This window comes from Pristiophorus japonicus, chromosome 4, assembly GCF_044704955.1.
Source record: "Pristiophorus japonicus isolate sPriJap1 chromosome 4, sPriJap1.hap1, whole genome shotgun sequence".
NCBI lineage: Eukaryota > Metazoa > Chordata > Chondrichthyes > Pristiophoridae > Pristiophorus > Pristiophorus japonicus.
In genome coordinates this window covers 75,877,459-75,901,232 of record NC_091980.1, presented here as the reverse complement: position 1 = coordinate 75,901,232, position 23,774 = coordinate 75,877,459, and the positions used below count along the sequence as shown (strand labels likewise).

Sequence of the window (23,774 nt, the reverse complement as noted above, 5' to 3'; positions counted from 1 at the left end):
TCATAAGATTTAGATTAGCTATGGAAAAGGACAAGGAGCAATCTTAGGTAAAAATACTTAATTGGAGGAAGGCCAATTTCAGTGGGTTGAGAATGGCTCTGGCCTGGGTAACTTAGAATCAAAGATTGGCAGGCAAAACTGTAATTGAACAATGGGCTGCCTTTAAAGAGAGATGGTTTGGGTACAGTTTAGGTACATTCCCACAAGGGGGAAAGGTAGGGCAACCAAAGTCGGAGCTCCCTGGATGATGAAAGAGACAGAGAGTAAGATAAAGCAGAAAAAGGGGATGTATTACAGATAGCAGATTGAGAATACAAGTGAGAACCAGGCTGAATATAAAAAGTTCAGAGACAAAGTGAAAAAGGAAATAAGAGGGCAAAGAGAGAGTATGAGAATAGATTGTCAGCTAACATAAACGGAAATCCAAAAGTCTTCTATAGGCAATTAAATAGTAAATGGGTAGTAAGAGGAGAGGTGGGGCCGATTAGGGACCAAAATGGAGACCTATACAAGGAGGAAGAGGGCATGGCTGAAGTACTAAACATCTGGCTTTAACAAGGAAACGTTGCTGACAAAGTCATAGTGAAAGAGAAGGTAGTTGAGATAAAAATTGATAAAGAGGAGGTACCAGAAAGGCTGGCTGTACTTAAAGTAGATAAGTCACCAGGACCGGATGGGATGCATCCTAGGATGCTGAGGAAAGTAAAGTTGGAAATTGCGGAGGTACTTAATCCTCCAATTCTCCTCAGTGGTGCCAGAGGACTGGAGAATTGCAAATGTTACACCCTTGTTCAAAAAAGGGTGTAAGGATAAACTCAGCAACTATAGGCCAGTTAGTTTAACCTCAGTACTGGAGCAGCTTTTAGAAATGATAATCCTGGACAAAATTAACAGTCACTTGGACAAATGTGGATTAATTAAGGAAAGCCAGGATGAATTTATTAAAGACAAATCATGTTTAACTAACTTGATTGAGTGTTTTGATGAGGTAACAGAGAGGGTTGATGAGGGTAATGTGGTTGATGTGGTGTACATGGATTTCCAAAAGGCGTTTGATAAAGTGCCACATAATAGGCTTGCCAGCAAAATTGAAGCCCATGGAATAAAAGGGACAATGGATACGAAATTGGCTAAGTGACAGGAAACAGAGAGTAGTGGTGAACGGTTGTTTTTCGGACTGGAAGAAGGTACACAGTGGTGTTCCCTAGGGGTAAGTATTAGAACCACTGCTTTTCTTGATATATATTAATGACTTGGACTTGGGTGTACAGCGCATAATTTCAAAATGTGCAGGCGACAGAACACTTGGAAGTATAATGAACAGTGAGGAGGATAGTCATAGACTTCAAGAGGACATAAGAGGTTGGTGGAATGGGCAGACACGTGGCAGATGAAATTTAACGATGAAAAATACAAAGTGATAAATTTTGATAGGAAGAACGAGGAGAGGCAATATAAACGAAAGGGTATAATTCTAAAAGGGGATGCATGAACAGAGAGACCTGTATGTGTACAAATTGTTGAAGGTGGCAGGGCAGGTTGAGAGCGCGGTTAAAAAAGCATACGGGATTCTGGGCTTCATAAATAGAGACAGATAGAGAGTACAAAAGCAAGGAAGTTATGATGAGCCTTCATAAAACACTTGTCCGACCTCAACTGGAGTATTTTGTCCAATTCTGGGCACCGCACTTTCGGAAGGATGAAGGCCTTAGAAAGTGCAGAAAAGATTTACAAGAATGGCTCCAGGGACGGAACTGGGGTTGTTAGCTCTTTAGAGCAGAGAAGGTTGAGATGAGATTTGATAGAGGTGTTCAAATTCATGAGGGGTCTAGACAAAGTAGATAGAGAGAAACTGTTCCCATTGGCGGAAGGATCGCGAACCAGAGAACATAGATTTAAGCTGATTGACAGAAGAACCAAAGGTGACATGAGAAAAAATTGTTTTTCCGCAGCGAGTGGTTAGGATCTGGAATGCACTGCCTGAGAGGGTGGTAGAGGCAGACTCAATCGTGGTTTTCAAAAGAGAATTGGATATGTACCTCAAGGAAAAGAAAATTGCAGGGCTCTTGGGAAATTGTGGGGGAGTGGGACTAACTGAAGTGCTCTTGCCGATAGCCAACATGGGCTCAACGGGCTAAATGGCCTCCCTCTGTGCTGTAACCATTCTATGATTCTAAGACGTTCATTAAAAACTCTCACACCTGTCCTAACATCTCCTTACGTGGCTCACTGTCAAATTTTGTTTTATAGCGGCTCCTATAAAGCGCCTTGGAACATTATGTTAAAGGCACTATATAAATGCAATTTGTTGTTGTTGTAAAGCGATTTGGACTGTCCCGAGATTGTGAAAGGCAACCACTGTATAAATGCAAATCATTCTTTCTTTCTTTAATGTACAACTCTCCCATACTGACATAGATATGGGTCTACCATCAATTACATACAACTCTTCCATATTGAAATGGGTACAAGTCTAGTATCAGTTATGTACTCCTGTATGCTGACACAAATATACATCTAGTATCATTTAATTACAACTTACCCAGAATGTGGCATCAGTTATGCACAAGTCCCCCATATTGACATAAATATGGTGTAATACTAATTACAGACTAACACAGGTAGAGATCATGGGGCCGAAATCATACCCTTCTATAAGAGCTGTACAGGTCGGTAAGGACTCACTGCTTGGTCGGCGCGAGGTGCCGCCATTTTGAAAATTGCCCTCCATTATTTTTGGAGCGGTTTACGGAACCGCCCCGGCCGTCTTCCTGCCCTTACAGGACTGGTGGCGAACCTCTTTCCACCCCGCGTGTGAAATTGCCCCGTGAGAAATTGCCCCGCGGGAGCTGGATCGGCGGCCACTCGGTGCCCCCAACAGCTTTCGCTGGCGGGAAGTTTCTTGTGGCTGGGCAGTGCATCCGCCCTTAAAGGGGGAGGGCTCACTGCTGCGGCCGCCATTTTATTTTAATTGTTGGCCAACTCCAAAGTCGGCCCGACAGTGACAGCCATGGTTTCGGCCAGGCTACCATCAGGCAGCCCGGCGCTCCCTCTTGGGTAGTGGGCCACTGGCCCGGATGAAGCCCTCCATGGTGGCCCAGTGGGTGCCACTAAAGTGGCTGTAGAGTTCGCAGCGACCCTCCCCTTTAACTGAAGGGGAGGGACATTGTGGCACGTCAGCATGGCGCTGATGACTCATAATAGCGGTCGACCTGACAGAACGGCACTTCTGCCCCGCTTGCGACCCCATATCCGTCCCGCTACAAAAAAAATAAAGAGCTGAATTTCGCCGGATTCACCCCCATACATTGGGGCAGAGAAAACCCTTAAAAAACGGCAAGTGCGCCCCATTTGGGGCGGAGGGCAATTTCGGCGCCCTACTGTCACAGGTATATCTTTCTCCCATGCTGCTCCAGGTATTGTCACTCATTGGTTTTGACTGACTGGATTTGAAACTGAACCTTATTTTCTGTTAGGTAAAACAAACTATGCATTGGGCACAATAACTAAGGACCTGACTGCTCAGCTGGTCTCTGTAGGACACATTCCATAGGCAAGGGGATCATTTAACTGGTAAGCAACAAAAGGCACCGGTGAGATGTGTGGTTCGCTTTATGAGGATGATAAACTACATATTCTACAGATGAATAAATTCTATTTGGACGACAAGAACATACATGGTTTTCCTGCACGTTTTACCGTTAGACGCAGTTTGGTGTTACTTCTACTAATTAGGATACAATGTGCAATTGACGGAAATGTTATAAATTAGTTTAATCCAACATAATCTGCATAACAAAATGGCTAGACTGCATTTATGACATTTATGCCGTGAAACAGATTAAAAATGAAAGCGTATCTAGAAGGTGCATTATTGAAACTTTCAGCGACATGGAGAAATTGAACTTTTGAATTTTATAAAATGCAAAAAAACACCAGTGGGCACACAAGTGTGTGTGTAGGGGGGGGGGGGGGGGGGAGGGGGGGTCGGTAGAAGGAGACAGAGATACTCCTTTTGCAACCAAGAGCTTGCTATTCATTAAACAACCATCCCTTAATTGGCTTCCATGTCTGCAACAATTAAATATTCCTGAAAATTAGCCAAGCTCCTTCGCCCTCCATTCAAGAGGAGCTGAGCAGAGTCGCTTGCAGGCCGTGTGAACTCCACGCCTCGTCTAGGCTGCTATGTGTGAGACGCTCACTCCATTCATAATAAATTGACAGCTTCTGTTTCTGGTGCCACAAATTGCAGTGGGGTGGGGGTTAGATTGTCCTGTCCAGAGTGGCAGGCCCACGTCTGTTCCCTCCCCCCCACCCCCACCACTCACCTCCCCCTGCCACCCCCTTCCTTCATAGGTTTTGGCCTGGGGCCACCAATCTCACATTATAGCCCGGAACATTGAAGGATAGAGTGACACACAGAATCGAGCCTGAGCGGGTGCTCTTTATACACAAATGTACACAGTTCCCAGGGACAATAACTGGGCCACCACTCAAAAGCAGGCTAGATTACAGTGCGCATTTCTGTGGACAAAGGCCTCTCTCTGGGTCGAGACTTTTGGGGCAGCATGTGAGACAGGCTAATGAGATCTCACGCAGCAAATCCCTCAGTAACCGCACCACGTCCTGATATTCCTCCTTTAACCCTTTGCTCGCCGAGATACATTTACATGTTACAAACCACACACTGCTCCCTTAGCAACTTAAAATGGCTGTCTCCTAACCAATCCATTTCATTTATGAGATTCAGGTCTTAGAGAATCCGAGCGTCTTTTTATATTAATTATTATTTATTAACTCATATTTTGCAATGTGTTAAGAGGGGATTTTTCTAATAATTCACCTGGTTAAGGCTATAAAGAGCCGAGCTAGACGGAGTAGGAGTAGCTAACTCAGCACAGAACGGGAATCTCAAATAGCAGATCCTAAACTTCATGCTTATATTCACTCTTTAACCCTAAAGGTTTGATCCTTGGTCTGTGCTCGTTTTGTTTATTTAAGTCCAAGTGGAGGTGGTGGTTCTCCAATTGGCCCATTGGTTATGGAGCTGAAATCAAACAGGATTCCCATTCCTGATTGGTAGCGAGCACCCAAGGTTGGAAATGCATATGTGTAGAAGTCAGGTGAGGACACAATAGTGTGCAGCTGTGGTGCTCCCCATGGTCAAATGGGTCACTAGTATTCACTGTCTATTTATCACACGTGAAGAATGGCCACTTGGGCAAGTTATCGAAAGATGACTAGTGCCCATGAAGCCGTACCCCAACGAGGAGTCAGCACTTTTATGAAAGGAGGTGGGGAGGGAGATTGGTGGCAAAAGGAGAGATGAAAAAATATTGTTGGTTCCTTCCTCTCTTTGTGCAGTCTTTCAACATGCTCATCCATTGTAGAACTGCTCAATTAATATGTTGCAGTTCAATAATGAGCAGAGAACATTTGTTAAAATCTCACAGATCAGTTTCCTTTTCTTGCCCTCCTTGCTGAGGTAATGATTCACAATATGATATGGCTATAGCAATCCGCAGTACCTCAGTCAGTACAGGAGTGTGGTCCAGTTCACAAGCTAATAGAGGAGCATTATTTGATCTGGAACTAGTTTAAGTCAGACTAAATTAACGATTAATCCTTGGCAGTCTATCAGGCTTAGTATGATACCACATAATGATACCACATTGAGCCATTGGGAGAACGTTGATGGAGAATTAGCTTGATCTACATTGCCATCTAATATTAAATTAATACCATTCTATTGGTCTTACCTGGCTGAGTGGTCTTCTCTTCCAGTTGTGATACCGTGGGCCTCGACATAGTGAGCGTAATGAAGATGAACAAGTAGAGACACAGTTTGTACAGCACGTGGCTCATTCCTCTTCTTTTGGTTGAAAATCAAAGGAATTATAAACCATCCAAATCTTCGTATCTCAGCTGCTCTGGGCACTCATTGGTGGTGTTGGGGGATGGAAAGGCCCCCAACTCTTTGTATCTCAGCTGTTCTGTGCACTCATTGGCAGGGGTCTGTGGATCAGTTCTTCAATTGCTGGCAGCTTGCTGGAAAAGAATGTAAAATGATCAGATCACAATAAATAGCTCCCTCCGAGAACATGGTATTTTCACCAAGTACCTTGGAGGTGAATACAGCATTACTTTGCACGCCACACAGACTGAAACAGTTGAGCCTCCCATCAGCAGTGTTTTAGTGATGCGTCTGTCCATCTGTTCCTTGTAGGCTTACAGTGGGTTTACATTCATGATCTCTGATTGTCTACTGAATTGGCAGGGGACGGTGGGAGGAACGGGGGAAGAAGAACGAGAAGGAAATAATTTGTGTTATTTCATGGCTCATGATTATCTCATTGGGATCAGACTTTTTACTCTATCATTACCTACGGTATCACGGCTTCTCAAGCTCAGCTACCTTCTCTCTTATTACTGGTGTCTACATAAGATTACCACTGACTAGCCTAAATCGGAGAAATTATCAGTAAGTGTGTCTGACACTACACACAACTTTGTCACAAACTGTTCCTTATCTTGTAGACGTCAGTGAATACTGCATTCATCTCCAGTGTAGGATGTGCAAAGCTAAACAAAACCTCAATTACTGACTCTCAGGGGTACATTTTCATCTTCACTGCCCTGGGTGATAATCGCCTACCCTTTATAGAACCCACTTGATTTTTATTCCATTGAAATCAATAGGATGATGAAGATTGCGGGTGTGAGGAGATTCTATATAGGGTGTGTGATCCTGGCGGTGAACATAAGAACAAAAGAAATAGGAGCAGGAGTAGGCCATTTGACCCCTCGCACCTGCTCCAACATTTAATGAGATCATGGCTGATCTGATCATGGGCTCAGCTCCACTTCCCCGCCCGCTCCCCATAACCCTTCACTTCCTTATCATTCAAAAATCTATCACCGCCTTAAATATATTCAATGACCCAGCCTCCACAGCTCTCTGGGGCAGAGAATTCCACAGATTTACAACCCTCAGAAGAAATTCCTCTTCATCTCAGTTTTAAATGGGTGGCCCCTTATTCTGAAACTATGCCCCCTAGTTCTAGATTCCTCTGAGTGGAAACATCCACTCTGCATCTACCTTGTTGAGCTCCCTCATTATCTTACTGGAAATCTCAGCAGGTCAGGCAGCATCTGTGGCGAGGAAGCAGAGTTAACGCTTTGGGTCGAAATGTTAACGGTCTCCTACACTGTTCCAACGAAGCTCAACACAAGCTCGAGAAACAGCACCTCATCTTTCGTTTAGGCACTTTACAGCCTTCTAGACTCAACATCGAGTTCATAAATTTCAGAGCGTAACCGCTGCCAATCTTTGGCTCCCTTTTCCCCCCCCCCCTGCCACCGCCCCCCTCAGAGCCTGTTTCTTTCTTTTTTTTCTCCTTGTCTCTAATGGCAGTTGGTCATTATCCCGCCATTCACATCCTATATTGACTAATGTTTTTCTAACTCCTGGCATTACCATTTGAATTTGGGCCATCATCCCTTTTGTCTCTCTAATCTCTCCTGCCTTCCAAACAATCACAGACCTTTCCTTTTGTTCTTTCTTCCCCTCCCCCTTTCAGTGCTTGTTAAGAATCTGTTCTTTCCGAAACTCTTCAGTTCTGACGAAGAGTCATTGACCAGAAACGTTAACTCTGCTTCCTCTCCACAGAGGCTGCCTGACCTGCTGAGATTTCCAGCATTTACTGTTTTTAATCCAGATTCCAGCATCTGCAGTATTTTGCTTTTGCCCCTCATTATCTTATATGTTTCAATAAGATCACCTCTCATTCTTCTAAACTCCAATGAGTACAGGCCCAACTTGCTCAACCTTTCTTCATAAGTCAACCTCTTCATCTCAGGAATCAACCGAGTGAACCTTTTCTGAACAGCCTCCAATGCAAGTATATCCCTCCTTAAATAAGGAGACCAAAACTGCACGCAGTACTCTAGGTGTGGCCTCACCAATATCCTGTACAGTTGTAGCAGGACTTCTCTGCTTTTGTACTCCATCCTCCTTGCAATAAAGGCCAACATTCCATTTGCTTTCCTGATTACTTGCTGTACCTGCATACTAACTTTTTGTGTTTCATGCACAAGGACCCCCAGGTCCCGCTGTACTGCAGCATTTTGTAAGCTGAAAATCTCTCCCTCAATTTCTCTTAGCTCCTATTTCTCTTTGGATAGTGGCTTTTTTCATGTGACAAGACCTTCGTAGTCTGTACTACATATTTAACATACTTTCAACTCAAGAGTAAGGACATTTGTGCATTAGAACTTACCCTACTGTGCGCAGGATCACCTGATTGACATGGATAAGGAAGTCTATTTGACCCATCCTAGCTCATCCATTCAGAAAGACCTTACAGTCTCCCTATCAAAGCACCCAGCCATTTCTTAAGATTCCGATTATTTTGCCTCCAGTAATCTACCGAAAAGTTCATTTCAAGGGTTAATCATTATTATGTGAAAAAGAACATTTTTATTTGTCTCATTTGCTCTTTTGCCAGACTACTACAATCGTGATGTTCCCACGCACTCTCAATCTAAAAAAAAACAGCAAAATTAAAATGAGCCAAAATAAGCTTGTATCACTTGGAGAATTGGTTCCTTTGCTGTTCAACGAGGTCAGAGCTTGCTGTTCGGGGTTCTCTAAAAATACATATCTGTATTTACTAATTCAGCTGTGAATTCTAACATTGATAACAGTCTGGAAAGTCCAATGAAACATACCTGCATGCAATCTCTAAATCCCGAGACGTGCTCACACTCTTACATTTAGCAAATGTGTACGGAATACAGTACTGTGCCACGTACTGTGGCTCTCACCTTGTGGGTCGGCAAGGAGAATTAAGAATTAAATTCAAGTCAGAAAATCTAGTGCAATGTACACTGACGTCATTCTGTTCCTTAAGTCCACGGACACAGCATTTTACATGGTCATGACAAAAGCCCCATCCTCATCCTGGACGAAAAAGTATTCTATTGATTGATGTTTTAAAGGGACTCTTTAAATGCCTCCTCCTGTTGTTAACAAGGCACTGTTAGTCTCCTCGTGGTTTAGTGGTCAAATTCATTGGCCAATGTACCACTCAGTCGCACACACCAGTAAGGTCCTAAGTTTGCTTCCTGATCTTCATTAAATGTGGTAATCTCAGCTTGGGCAACAGGAGCAATAATTGGCCCTTAGCTGTGGAGCAGAAATGACAACTTGGATTTCTATGTCTGACCACTGTCCAGCAACTCTGTCTTGGAAGTGCATTTAGGTTAATATTGAATGAAGATTGTGGTTCAGTTGCAATGCTCCCCACAGTTGAATAGCTTATTGGAACTTACTACCAAGGCTCATGGGCAAGGTATTGTAGGGTGACTGGCACCCATGACTCTGAAGCTGGGGGTGGGGGGAACTGGGGAGAAAGGGACACTGTACAAAAGTAGGGACTGCACAGATGGCTGAGCTAATGCAGCTCGTTAAATGGATGCCATCTCCCCCTATTAACAAGGCCCTATATCAAATATAATATTCACTCACTGGACATTGTAGTGGCTTCAAGGAGTCAGCCCTGGTTTTGAAAGGGACAACATCCTCATCACCCGTCCACCACCGACTCAAGATCACAGGAAAAGATGCTGTATGCTTGATTAGTTTCTTTAACTTGGGAGTACAACAGCAAACAGTTGTGAAAGCAGCCAATCTTGACTAACAGCGGGCCCTCTGTCCACCAAAAAGAGCGTGTCCGTCTTTCTCTCACTCTCTCTTCCTGTTGTTTTAAAGTCAGGATCCGAAAGAGCTTTGCTCAAGACAGGGGAGTAATTCTTCTATCGTCGGCTCTCACTTGTCTGGGCCATCAAGGGCCATCTGTTCATTCTGCTGTTATCACAGTGTTGACAAAGAAGCCTCTTACTTTCCAACATGGTTCAGAGCACAATTCCTCCACCCACCTCACCCCCCACCCCCATATACCCATCCACGAACTACCACCAACCCCTTTTGAAACCCCGAAGCCTGTGGCTCCGATAACTCAACACTCGTTGTTTATCTCTTACGTTTGTCATTTGTCTAGCATTTGTCAAGTGTCAAGTGGAATAAGACAGAGCCCTTTTTGTCAGCTTGTGCAAGCTGTTCTCTGAATAATTAGAGATAAAATCCACAGGGCATTCCGAGCTTGTTCCTTGTTGTAACTGCCAGTAGCCTGTTCTGTACTCTCCTTTTTCCTTACCAATGATGTGCCACAGTGATGTGGCAATGGACTTTGATATTCAGCAAACTTATCTGTAGACTCCCTTGATAGTTCAGCAAGTTTATTAAGTGAATCACACAGATTAGAAAGATCCTAGGATTGATTTTCAGCCTAGTAAAGGTGCTACAATTAGTCTCCATATATCTGAGCGAAGAAAAGAAACATTTGCTCAACTTCAGGAGTGCATGTTGAGTGAAGACAAGGGTTGTGTTTGACTGTGATGCCTCCCACAGTTGTATAGTCTGCTAGTACTAATGTCGCGGCTCAGACATGATTAATGACTACTTGGACAAGCTACTGGAGAGTACCCATGCCAAGAGTCAACATCTTCAAGAGAGGTGGGGAGAAAACTGACGGGAAATACATGAAATAATAGAATGTGAAACTGGTACTTCACATCTGAAAACACAATCCTCTGATCAGGTGGGTCAGGTCCCCTTGATATTGATGAATTGGTACCTTGTCTCAGCCAAACTAAAGAATGTCAATGTAGGGATATGTAGTTTCCCTCCTACAATGTTCCTGCTCCTATTCAGAATAAAAACCTTGGGACCCAACTGACACAAAGAGTAGGTGATACAGATAGACACCAGACTGCCACAGAGAGTGAGCAGGATAGTCAGACCCAGGCTTGCACATAGAGAAAGGGGAACATATGAACCCAGGCAGGCATGCAGGCAGCCTCAGACTGGCACACAGAGTGAGAAAGATAGACAGACCCCAGACTCCTACACAGTGAAAAAGGCAGAAAACTCCTATATTAGCACACAGAGTGAATCAGACAGATAGGGGCAGACTGGCACATAGAGTAGGGGAAAAAAAAGAGACCCTGAAAGCTACAGAATGCAAGAAAAAGATAAACCAAGACTAGCACAGAGAGTGAATGAGATAGCCAGACTCCAGACTGGCACAGAGAGTGAATGAGATAGCCAGACTCCAGACTGGCACAGATAGTGAGCAAAATAGACAGAACCCAGATTCACACACAATGAAAAGGATGGATAGAGCCCAGATTAGCACACGGACTAAGCATTCTGGAGTCCGCTTCCTGTCTGCAATTAGCCATGGCGAGCAATGCATACCGCACAGTAAGATAGGTTACACCATGAGGATGAGCACATAAATATTCTGAATTAACACTTCCTCCAAGTATTCACAGGGAAGATATGAGCAATGTGCCCTCTCCAAACAAAGATATCCCAAGTAAAGATAAACCAGAATATCACTTTAACTTAAACTGCATGAGTAGTACGAGAGGATATACAGTTTCAAGTTAGTAAAAGGTAGTATTAGGACTGATATCTAGACATTCTTCTTCACACACCTGATGATCATCATGTGGAATAAACTTAGAGTAGAGGAGGCAAAAACGTGGAATCATTTAGGAAACAATTGGATGCTATAAGGGGCGATGTTAGGATCTATCTGGATGGATAAGTTATAATGGGCAAAATTGCCATCCTCACCTTTAATTATCTTGTGACCATTAAACCGACATACACCCATACGTAAACCATTAACATCAAACATAACATCCACAAGCTTGGTTGAATGCTATTAAACCAGCATTTGAGTGCCAGCAGCCTTGGGACTGAAGCTCACAATCACATTGTTCCTTCAGAAAATGGCCTGAGAAGATTCCCTTGTACCACACACCTGCAGCATCACAAGTACTCATTCATAAGAACATAAGAAATAGGAGCAGGAGTAGGCCATTTGGCCGCTCAAACCTGCTCCGCCATTTAATAAGATCATGGATGATTTGATCATGGACTCAACTCCACTTCCCTGCCCGCTCCCATAACCCTTTATTCCCTTATCGCTCAAAAATCTCTCTATCTCCGCCTTAAATATATTCAATGACCCAGCCTCCATAGCTCTCTGGGGCAGAAAATGCCATAGATTTACAACCCTCTGAGAGAAGAAATTCCTCCTCATCTCAGTTTTAAATGGGGCTCCTTAATCTGAGACTATGTCCCCTAGTTTTAGTTTCCCCTATGAGTGGAAATATCCTCTCCACATCTAGTTTGTCGAACCCCCTCGTTATCTTATATGTTTCGATAAGATCACCTCTCATTCTTCTGAACGCCAATGAATGTAGGCCCAACCTACTCAACCTATCTTCATAAGTCAACCTCCTCATCTCCGGAATCAACCTCGTGAACCTTCTCTGAACAGCCTCCAATGCAAGTATATCCTTCCTTAAATACAGAGACCCAAACTATGCACAGTACTCTAGGTGTGGCCTTACCAATACCCTGTATGGTTGTAGCAGAACTTCTCTGCTTTTATACTCTATCCCTCTTACAATAAAGGTCAAAATTCCATGTACCTTCCTGATTACTTGCTGTACATGTATACTAACTTTTTGTGTTTCATGCACAAGGACCCCGAGGTCCCTCTGTACTGCAGCATTTTGCAACTTTTCTCCATTTAAATTATAATTTGCTTTTCTATTTTTTCTCCCAAAGTGGATAACCTCACATCTTCCCACATTACACTCCATCTGCCAAATTTTTGCCCACTCACTTAGCCTGTTTATATCCCTTTGCAGATTTTTTGTGTCCTCCTCACAATTTGCTTTCCTACCTATCTTTGTATCATCAGAAAACTTGGCTACATTACACTCAGTCCTTTCATCCAAGTCATTAATATAGTTTGTAAATAGTTGAGGCCCCAGTACCGATCCCTGTGGCACCCCACTAGTTACTGTTTGCCAACCGGAAAATGACCCATTTATCCTGACTCTCTGTTTTCTGTTAGTTCGCCAAGGCTCTATCCATGCTAATATATTACCCCCAACCCCGTGAATTTTTATCTTGTGCAGTAACCGTTTATGTGGCACGTTATCGAATGCCTTCTGGAAATCCAAATACACCACATCCACTGGTTCCCCCTTATCCACCCTGCTCATTACATCTTCAAAGAACTCCAGCAAATTTGTCAAACATGATTTCCCTTTCATAAAACCATGTTGACTCTGCTTGACTGAATTATGCTTTTCTAAATGTCCTGCTACTGCTTCCTTAATAATGGACTCCAGCATTTTCCCAATGACAGATGTTAGGCTAACTGGTCTATAGTTTCCTGCTTTTTGTCTGCCTCCTTTTTTAAATAAGGGCGTTACATTTGCGGTTTTCCAATCTGCTGGGACCGCCCCAGAATCCAAGGAATTTTTGATAAATTACAACCAATGCATCCACTATCCATGCAGCCACTTAAAAGAAGGACCCTAGGATGTAAGCCATCAGGTCCAGGGGACTTGTCTGCCTTTAGTCCCATTATTTTATCAAGTACTACTTCTTTAGCGATAGTGATTGTATTAAGTTCCTCCCTCCCTATAGCCCCTTATTATCCCTATTGGATTGTTTTTAGTGTCTTCTACCGTGAAGATCGATACAAAATATTTGTTCAACATCTCTGCTATTTCCCTGTTATCCATTATTCATTTCCCAGTCACATCGTCTAGGGGACCAACATTTACGTTAGTCACTTTTTTCCTTTTTATGTTCCTGTAGAAACTCTTACTATCTGTTTTTATATTTTGTGCTAGTTTACTTTCATAATGTATCTTCCCTCTTTTTATCATTTTTTTAGTCGTAGTGTGCTGGCTTTTGAAAGTTTCCTAAATCTCTGGCCTCCCACTAGTCTTGGCCACATTGTATGCCTTTGTTTTCAATTTGACACCATCCCTTATTTCCTTAGTTAGCCAAGGATGGTTATCCCTTCCCTTAGTCTTTCCTTCTCATTGAGATATATTTTTGTTGAGAGTTATGAAATATCTCCTTAAATGTCTGCCACTGCTCATCAACCGTCCCATACTTTAATCTATTTTGCCAGTCCACTTTAGCTAACTCTGCCTTCATAACTTTGTAGTCTCCTTTATTTAAGCTGAGGACGCTGGTTTGAGATCCAACTTTCTCACCTCCAACTGAATTTGAAATTCAACCATGTTATGATCACTCATTTCTGGGGATCCTTTACTAGGAGATCATTTATTAATCCTGTCTTAGTACACAGTACCAGATCTAAGATAGCCTGCTCCCTGGTTGGTTCCACAACGTACTGTTCAAGGTAAATATCCCGGATTAACTCTATGAACACTTCCTCAAGGCTACCCTGGCCAATTTGCTTTGTCCAATCAATATGAAGGTTAAAATCGCCCATGATTATTGCCATTCCTTTTTTACAAGCCTTCATTATTTCTTGATTTGTACTCCGGCCAACATTGTAGCTACTGTTAGGGGACCTATACACTACGTCCAACAGTGACTTTTTCCCTTTATTATTCCTTATCTCCACCCAAACTGATTCAACACCTTGATCTTCTAAGCCAATATCGATTCTGACTAACGCACTGATCTCATCCTTTATTAACAGTGCTACCCCACCTCCTTTTCCTTTCTGTCTGTCCTTCTGAATTGTCAAATACCCTGAATATTTAGTTCCCAGTCCTAATCACCTTGCAACCACGTCTCTGTAATGGCTATCAGATCATACCCATTTGCATTTATTTGTGCCATCAACTCATCTATTTTGTTACGAATGCTACGTGCATTCAGATAAAGAGCTTTTACATTTGTTTTTTTACAATTTTTTCTTGCTTTGACCCCACTTTCTGATTCACCTTTATGTTTATACATTCTGTCCTTTCCTGGCACACTCTGGTTTTCATTTCCCCCAGTGCTACCCTGCTCTATTGCCTTCCCCTTATTCTTTGACTGTTTAAATTTTCGCTCACCTGAATCCTCCCCCCCCCGACTAATTAGTTTAGGTCTAGGTATCTCTCTGTTATCACTCAAGTCACATTTCTCCATTGTAAAGGAAATGTACAAACAACGTAAAACAAACCAGTGTGTTTGCATTGCCTTTGAGCTGGATTAAAAGTCCAGCAGTGCAGGCCAGAAACGCATTTACACACAATTTTAAACCACATTTTAAAAAGCATTACTCATCAACTCGCTGAGCATTCTAAGGCATGGAATCAAATTTAATTTTGATAATTCCAAGATATTTGCAATGCGTTTCATAAAAAGATAGCAAGAGTAACATGATCAGCACTGAGCTAACTCCCCGCAGTCAGCACAATATAGACCAATATTAGCTGGCACTTCAAAAATAAGCTCTTTTTTTCAAACTTTCTCACCTCCCTTCCTGAAGTCCTTTCTGAGCCCGGTTTCACAAGTGCCAGTTACTCTCAAGTACCTTGCCCGGTTGTCATTTTCCCAACATCCACAAATGTAGTCTTCTAACTGTGGTCAGGGGATGGGAATCAAGAGCAGGGACCCTGAAAGACTTTCCTGTCCTTAACCCAGGGACGCAGAAGTCAAAAGCTATCTATCACTCTACCCGAGATGAGGATTCAAAACTGTGACGTTCCTGGTCTGTATGTTCCACATACACGCTGCCTTAATGAGCTGAAGGAGCTGAGCTATTGAGGGAGCCTTTTCATTTACTTTAAGTAAAAGTACTTCAGGCTAAGGTGGGGGTGGGGGAGTCATGAAGTGAGGGAATGCACCAACCTTTGACAGCACAGCCTCTCACCTCCCCACCTTCTGCAAAATTGCTTTTCCAACACATTATAAGGTTCCCTGTAAAACCATAATATATTTTTTTATTGCACTGATTTAATTTAGGAACAGCACGAACTAACTTTGCAAGTCAACTTCTCCCGCTATAATCACTCACATACACATTGATAAGAAGGCTCTGCTGTACTTGCCCCTCCACTGGAGGCACCTTTAAAGAGTAATTAATATGCATTGGAAAAAGCATCATTCATGTTGAGCACTAGCTGGAGCCTACTGGCAGCTGATAGGGACTATCCATTTCCTCGAAGGAAGTTAATTTTCTGTAAGTAGTCTGAATGAGTTTGAACTTTTTGATTTATAACCATCTCGTTGAATTCATTCTGACCATATAGATTTCCTTATCAATGTCTGGCAATTAATTTTATAAAACTACACCATCAAATCCTGGGCAAGAGATGAGGATATTTCTGAGAGCTCATTTAGAACTTTCCGGCAGAAATCAGGATGGTTCAGAGTCTCACTACAAGTTAAAACTAAAAGTAGAGATTGGAAAGGAGCGAGATTTGTGTCCTTATGAATTAGTGTGGGAATGGGTAAGACAATAAATGTGTATGCAAGCTGGTGATTATAAATTAGTGTGTCTCTGTGTAAGATTATAGGGGAGGATTAGTGCAGGTAATGGGGACAGGTGCATATAAGCAATATTTTGTAATGAGACCCATTCAAGAAATAGGATTTACAGCTTGATTTTTAAAATAACTAGAGGAAAGCTATAGACAGGAAAGTGCAGCCAGGAAGTATTATTTCTGTGAAATTACAGTAAATATGCATAATAATGGCTTTTCCCCATCTTTCTTTCTGTTTTGAAAGCTGTGAATTATATTTTTTCACATCCAAGCCCCAACAACAGCAACAGCCCTGGTTAGAGTACGCTGTTTCACATTGACACCTTCATGCAGGGGATTAAGTTAGAACTCATTTTACAATGCAAAACATTACAAGTTAATTTCAATTAACATTGAGTAGTGGAATGAATCACTGAAAAAGATCTGGTAGAAATATCACAAATAAATTCTTATCAATGACTGCACACTTCTTGAAAAATTACTTTTGATTACAGTAGGGTGAACTATTTTGTTCTGTTTGGAAAGGATTTAGTTGTGATCACACTTATTCCCAGAACATGACTTTACAAAGTATACTGTAAAATTAAATTTAAGATCAATTTCACTTAAAACTTTCACAGAGACAGCATCATATGTTGTGTAATTTCTTCAAGATTCCGATTGTTATACCCTGCTGTATACTACAACCATCAACCAACCAGATTGAAGGAAAGCAGTGTACCTCGCTGCGTTCATTATTTTGATCTTGAATCTTCGTGTAGCTGTACATAATAAATAAAACATTGCTGCAAATAGAGAAAATAGTCAAGATGTCTTCTCAGGGGTGGAACTTCCAATGGTTTAAGATCGAGATTACATGCCCCTTAATGCACTGTACATTGACCTCCACCGTGCCATCGTGTTGTGTGATGCATCAGGGGGATTTCTCGTAAGCGCCCTAAAACATTTGAGGAGCTCATAGATCCGGTATAACTGCGGACATTCTCATTCCACTTCAATACCATCTGAGTGCCTAAAACCAGATAACCACGGCATACTATTAATACATTTCTCCCATTCATACAGCACCAAGTGCTCTATATAAAGAGAAGAATGGGTCATCTGCGGCGGACTGGCTCCTCTGAAACAAGGGATTCTTTGAATTTTTACGGAAAAAGTGGGGACGGCGAAAATAGAGTTATGGAATCATTCACAGAAGCACTCGGGAAATCTTCCCATATGGCCAATGCACCCCTGAGAATGATATACCCACAGCTGGCTGGTCACAATCTGTTGTAAAAGAGTATGCATCTGGTATTTATAATACTGTATTCATGAGGCTTCTGCCTGCACTGGTTTATATATACAACACACGCATATATATATATATATATATACAGATATACACACACACACGCAGATATATGTGTGTATATATATATATATATATAGTACACTCACATACATGTATCATCACCACTGCTTGCTTACTGCTGGACACCTACCTCTTTGAGAATCTTCAGAGCAGTCCCAGGAAATGACTAACTGGAGAAGCAGTGTCTCAGACCTTGACTAGAACGCTGTCCATACAATGTCTCACTCCATCAAGGTGCTTGCGTGATGATGTAGGGAATTCACACACAAGTAAACCCCACCAAGTATCCTTCCCCTCAGGACACGCTGACAAGAGGCGTCCAGAAATTCTTCAAGTATCTGTACACCAGTCAGTAAGTCTGAGTCACAGTCTCAAACACATCAAAAGAGAGTCATCTACATCAATGGGAGACTGGTGCCACCGATGCTAAAAGGGAAGGTGGGCACAGAGACACAAAGAAGAGTTTGAGCTGAAGGACTAATAATAGTTTCCAATCCCTGTCTCCAACTCTCCAGGAAAGGTTCCTTCTGCTTGATGCCAGCTGGCTGATCCCAGGAAAGTTCACTCCTCTTTGGCTGTCCCAGCAGTTCCTGTGAAATATAATTGCTACAACAAAAACAATTCTGCTGCAACCTTTGGCACAATCAGGAGTCGGCTTTACCTGATCGCACCTCCTTTACAGCCTTCAGACTGCATACTCTGGCAGTCACAAATGCGCTACACAGTTAAATCCAAAGTAAACAACACAAAGTTCTAGGCGGGAAGAGGGTTGTTTACGCACTTGGATCACTGAAGAAAAAGTTTTGAAATCTAGCTCTGTAGCACAAGGCCGTCCTGCTTATGTAATGGGACTGCTGTTCCCAGAGAGAAGCGCCCCAGTTTGCACTCACACTGCAGACAGGAGGTAGCGGCAGAGCCTACAGCTCCCCAGCTTCTCTCAGCTCTCTCCGCACACTGACTGAGTCAGTATTGCCAAAGCCTGTGCCCTGAAGGGGTCAGCAGCATTAGAAATCTCAATTAGCAGCTCTCGCGTTACACCCACTGTTTGCTGGAAGGTTCTATCTCTCACTCACTCTGAGGTAACAATAGCTCTTAAAGGGAGCTGAAAGAGAGGGGGTGGCTCCAATCCCCTGGCACCTCCCCCTACCCCCCAGCTCTGCACTAAAACCCTTTCACACACTAGAAGGAGAAAAGGTAGCGTTTGTCCTATCTGTGGAGAATAGGATTAACCCTTTTCAATGCAGGCTCCTCGCTGCAACAATGACAACCTGCTTTCTGCTACAGTACATAGTCATTTATAAAACACTGCGACCCTCCAAGTAAAGAGACTGACAAAGAGGGAATTCTTCACATATCTTTAGTATTCAAGGGGAGTTGTGAGTGAAAGTTGACATTTAAAAAAAATATATAAATAATCTTTTTGTCATTTTTCTTTCACACACATTATTCTGCTTGCCAAGAAGTTGCTTTGAACAATGTGGAAACACTTCCCATGCCCCACTCCTCCTTGAGCCCTGCCCCCCTCTTACTGACAATCTGATTGAGTTCCCACTCCAAACAGAACCTTGATCACAGGTATTGATTCGGCAATTTGTATTATTTTTTTCCCTCCAATTTTCTCCCTCTCCTGTAGGTGCGAGTTCCTGTGTTGGCTGCTCTCCAATACCTCCCAGAAGGTGCTGATTCATTTAGGTTACTGTTCCACTGTGCTGGTTGTCCCGCAATGCCTCCCTGAAGTGCCTATTCTTCATCCATGAGCCGAGACAGCAAGCGCCGACAAGCTGTTTGATTGCTGGGTGCCAAGCCTGATCTGGGATGGAACCCTTCTGATTTTTCCTCTCCCAAAGCCCAAGGCACCAAAACCATTATCGCAACTTCTAGGCCACCCTAGTTGAGATCAGCTAACATCAGCACAACATTCTCCTCGTCTACATGGCTCAGTACACGCTGATGAAACAAAACCATTGTAGCAGCTTGTTGGAAATGTAATTTATTCTGGCATATAAATCAGTACACAGAGAATATGCAAAACAACATCAACTTACATTTATATAATGCCTCTAATATAGTAAAAAAAATCCCAAAGTGCTTCACAGGAACATTATCAAGCAAAAACATCAGGCCCTTGGCATACTCTAAGATAGTGCAGTCATGCACACCTCAAAAACAGAGTTTAGCCCTTCATTTGACAGCTGTGGTAACCTTTATCCTCCATAGGGGTCTGATTTTTTCACCAACAACAAAATACTTTGCTCTTTTTATAGTTCATTAATTGAACAAAGAAGTATTTTCTCATCTTCCTTTTTTCTGGATCTTCCCATCCCTAATGGGTGGGTGGGTGCCCTGCTCACAGTCCTTCTGCAATGCTACTCTCAAACCAGTGGCTCAAAAATGCCAGGTAAAGCCAGCCCATTCATTCTCTATCCTTTTATGTGGCTGATGGATAGTGTCTTGTAGCTCCCAAACAATCCACCATGCAAGCCATCCCCAATTAAAGACACAATCTATCACTGGGCAATTCCAGCACTCAGTTCCTCTTTAATTTGAAAAAAGTAATAAAGCAAAATTTGAAAGTATCCACAACCAAAGAAGAGATTTTAGTTCATATACTTCTTTGAATGAAATATGAATGTCTTATTGTTTTGTTACAAGATCTTGCCTCCCTTCTTTTAACCTGTGTTGGATAAAAAAAAGTCGGTGGAGGGGTTGCTGCCAGCACTCTGTCAATGCTGATATTCCTCCTCAATTCTTCCTCCTCCAAACTGGTATAACAATGCATCATGGCGTCAGGATGTTAATGCTGTCATGTTAGACTCTCACTTCAGCCAGAACCAAAGACCATCCAAGAAAACAAATTGGGGGCGAAGTGCACTGTAGTTTCTAGGTGTAACAAAATTGGAACAAAAACAGAAAATGCAGAGACACATAGCAGGTCAGGCAGTATCTGTCAAGGGAGTACAGGTCAGGCAGGATCTGTTGGGGGAGCAGAGTCAGTCGATAATTCCGGTGCTGAACTCTTCCTCAGAACAAAATTGGAAACAAGTTGGTCTACAACTTCCACACTATTTTTAATGTAATTTCAGTGTCTAAACAGAGCAAACTTTTTTGGCAGCAAAATGGGGACGGAAGCTATTTACTTACACTGGTTTGCCGCCACAAAATCTGTCTCCCTGAATTCCCTCAGGCTTTTTGGCTCCACCCGCTATCCATCCGTGGAGTCCCAACTGAGCTCATTTAGCTATATTATAACAAGGGCCCGTGGTGCTGCAGTTTTGAGTTTCCTGCTATTACATTTACAAAACACTCAGGGTAGGTTAGACTCAGAATTATAAAAGGTTGTCAGGATCAGCTGAGGCAGGTGAAGGTAAGGAGTTTCTGAGTCAGAAGTGTTTGGAGAATTTTAGTAATGATTTCTAGAGCTAGGAATCAATTCTGCAGCAATTTTCTTTTGGATTCTGCCTACACAGACTTGTTCTTGCTTCTCACTGCTTCTGACAGTGTGATACCACCCCTTCCAAAAAGTGAGGGCTTCTTAGGAACAGGTATCGCATTGCGTATCGGCATTCCTTGTATGCCATTATCATGGCGAAGGAGGAGCAGCAGCAATAAGATGGAGCAAAGGAGAGTTAGGCAGCATTTAAGGAGGATGGACCCCACCAGATATGACTTCCCCCTCCTATAGAATATACAGGGAACACAGATCATACAAAGAACTTAAATGAGGAGATGTGCACAAGAAGAATGTGTTTCACTAAAGAGGCAGAAGGGCAGCTCTGTCACCAACTGCGTCAGGATCAGGAGTCACAGTCATCTGTCCACAGTGCTCTCTCTGAAATATAGCAGCTTTCACAACCGTCGGATGTCCCGAAGCACTTTCCAGCCAATGAAGTATTTTTTGAAGTGTAGTCACTGTTGTAGGGAACGCAGCAACCAATTTGTGCACAGCAAGCTCCCACAAACAAACACCAATGTGATAATGACTAGATAATCTGTTTTAGTGATATTGGTTAAGGGATAAATATTGGCCAAGACATCAGGGATAACTCCCATGCTCTTCTTCGAAATGGGATCTTTTACATCCACCTGAGAGAGCAGATGGGGCCTCGGTTTAACATCTCACCCAAAAGACGACACCTCTGACAGTGCAGCACTGAGTGGCAGCCTAGATTTTTGTGCTCGAGTCTCTGGGGTGGAACTTGAACCCACAGTTTCTCATTCTGAAGCAAGAATGCTCCCAACTGAGCCACAGCTCTGTAGTCATGAAGCTGACCATCACACTCAGCTTTTATGGTACAGGCTTAATTCAGGCAGCCACGGGTGATTTCTGTAATATCAGCCAAGTTGCATTATAGGAATGCTTTGATCATGATCAGGTGACTGGGGAATTCATTGTATTTGACATCACAGCAAGGCAGCAGTAAGGCAGGGTTACCCAGTTTTATGGGGTTGCTTGCTTTCCCATGCTGTAGGGTAGAATAAATGGCACAAATGTTGCTTTTTGACATAAGTGCACATTTATTGTATTACAGCAAATTCCAAAAATGACAACAAGCCTAACTACTCATAACACGGTGCTTTCTCTGGGTGGCTACATGTGCCTTTCTTTCACCTATTCTAGCACCTCTCATAGGTGCAAGGTGAGGGCCACTATTGTGGCTGCTCATGTTCGACAAAAGGGTCATGGAACAGAGATGGTTTTCCTGTCATGGTAACTGGCTCCTGGCAAGGAAACGCTGCTGGCTGCCACATTGAATTTATTCCTGGGCAGCCCAGTGTTGCCTCCTTCTTTCCACTGATGTGGTGCTCTGGGATGGGGGGAGGGTGTGGGGGCGGGTACGCCGGAGGCCTGGCATGTGTTGCTTGTTCAGGTTTGGAAAGATGTTCTGAATACAAGTTCTGAATTTAAGCAGGCTTCTTTCAGCAGAAACTTGTAGCAACATTAAATGCTACTGCAGAACTGTGGCTCAGTGGGTAGCATTCTTGCCTTGGAATCAGAAGGTCGTAGGTTCAGGTCCCACTCCTAGAGGCTTGAACACAAAAATCCAGGCTGACATTCCAGTGCAGTACTGAGGGAGTGCTGCATTGTCGGACGTGCTGTCTTTCAGATGAGACACTAAACCGAGGCCCCATGTGCTCTTTCAGGTGGACGTGTAAAGGATCCCATTGTATTATTTCGAAGAAGAGCAGGGGAGTTATCCCTAGTGATCTGGCCAATATTTTATCATCGTAGGCATAGAATAGGTGAAAGAAAAGCACATGTAGCCACTCTAAATGTGAGTTCTCAGGTGGCTGTACAGTTTAATGCGAGAATTACAGTCTCTGTAACAGGTGGGGCAGACAGTAATTGAAGGGAAGGGTGGGTGGGGAGTCTGGTTTGCCGCACGCTCCTTCTGCTGTCTGCGTTTGGTTTCTGCATGCTCTCGGCGACGAGACTTGAGGTGCTCAGCGTCCTCCCAGATACTCTTCCTCCACTTCGGGCAAGCGAGTCCCAAGTGGGAGAGGAAACGCTTCAAGGACACCCTCAAAACCTCCTTGATAAAGTGTAACATCCCCACCGACACCTGGGAATCCCTGGCCCAATACTGCCCAAAGTGGAGGAAGAGCATCCGGCCAATATTTATCCCTCAATCAACATCACTATAACAGGTTATCTTGTCATTATCACATTGCTGGTTGTAAGAGCTTGCGGTGTGCAAATTGGTTGCCACATTTCCTACATTACAACAGTGACTGTACTTACACAGAAGAAAAATATTGCGGATGTTGGAATCTGAAATAAAAATAGAAAATGCTGGAAATCTCAGCGGGTCAGGCAGCAAAAATAAAAATACAGATGCTGCCTGTCCTGCTGAGATTTCCAGTGACTGTACTTCATTGGTTGTAAGTTAAAGGCGCTATATAAGTGCAAGTCTTTCTTTTTCTATAAAAAGACATCCATAACCAGATAGACAGTTAAGGTAAAAAGTTACTCCCTATATTACATGCAGAGATTTATTTATTTAAGTAACTGTCATATGTGAGGGAA

The 23,774-nt window shown here is 43.0% G+C and overlaps 1 protein-coding gene across 3 annotated transcripts in view; it reads right to left on the bottom strand.

Annotated features, from left to right (window-relative positions):
- Positions 1-23,774, bottom strand: part of LOC139262966 (fibroblast growth factor receptor 4-like) — a 102,214-nt gene that overhangs the window by 63,791 nt on the left and 14,649 nt on the right. For 2 of the 3 annotated variants that reach the window (XM_070878357.1, XM_070878359.1), the window contains exons 1-2: positions 17,880-18,685; positions 5,760-6,048 (exon numbers count right to left, since the gene is read on the bottom strand). In XM_070878357.1, the coding sequence (XP_070734458.1) occupies positions 5,760-5,865 (106 nt within the window). In that variant the 5' untranslated portion in view covers positions 5,866-6,048; positions 17,880-18,685. Of the gene's footprint in view, positions 1-5,759; positions 6,049-17,879; positions 18,686-23,774 lie in introns of those variants that run through there. The other variant, XM_070878358.1, reaches the window with a different exon arrangement.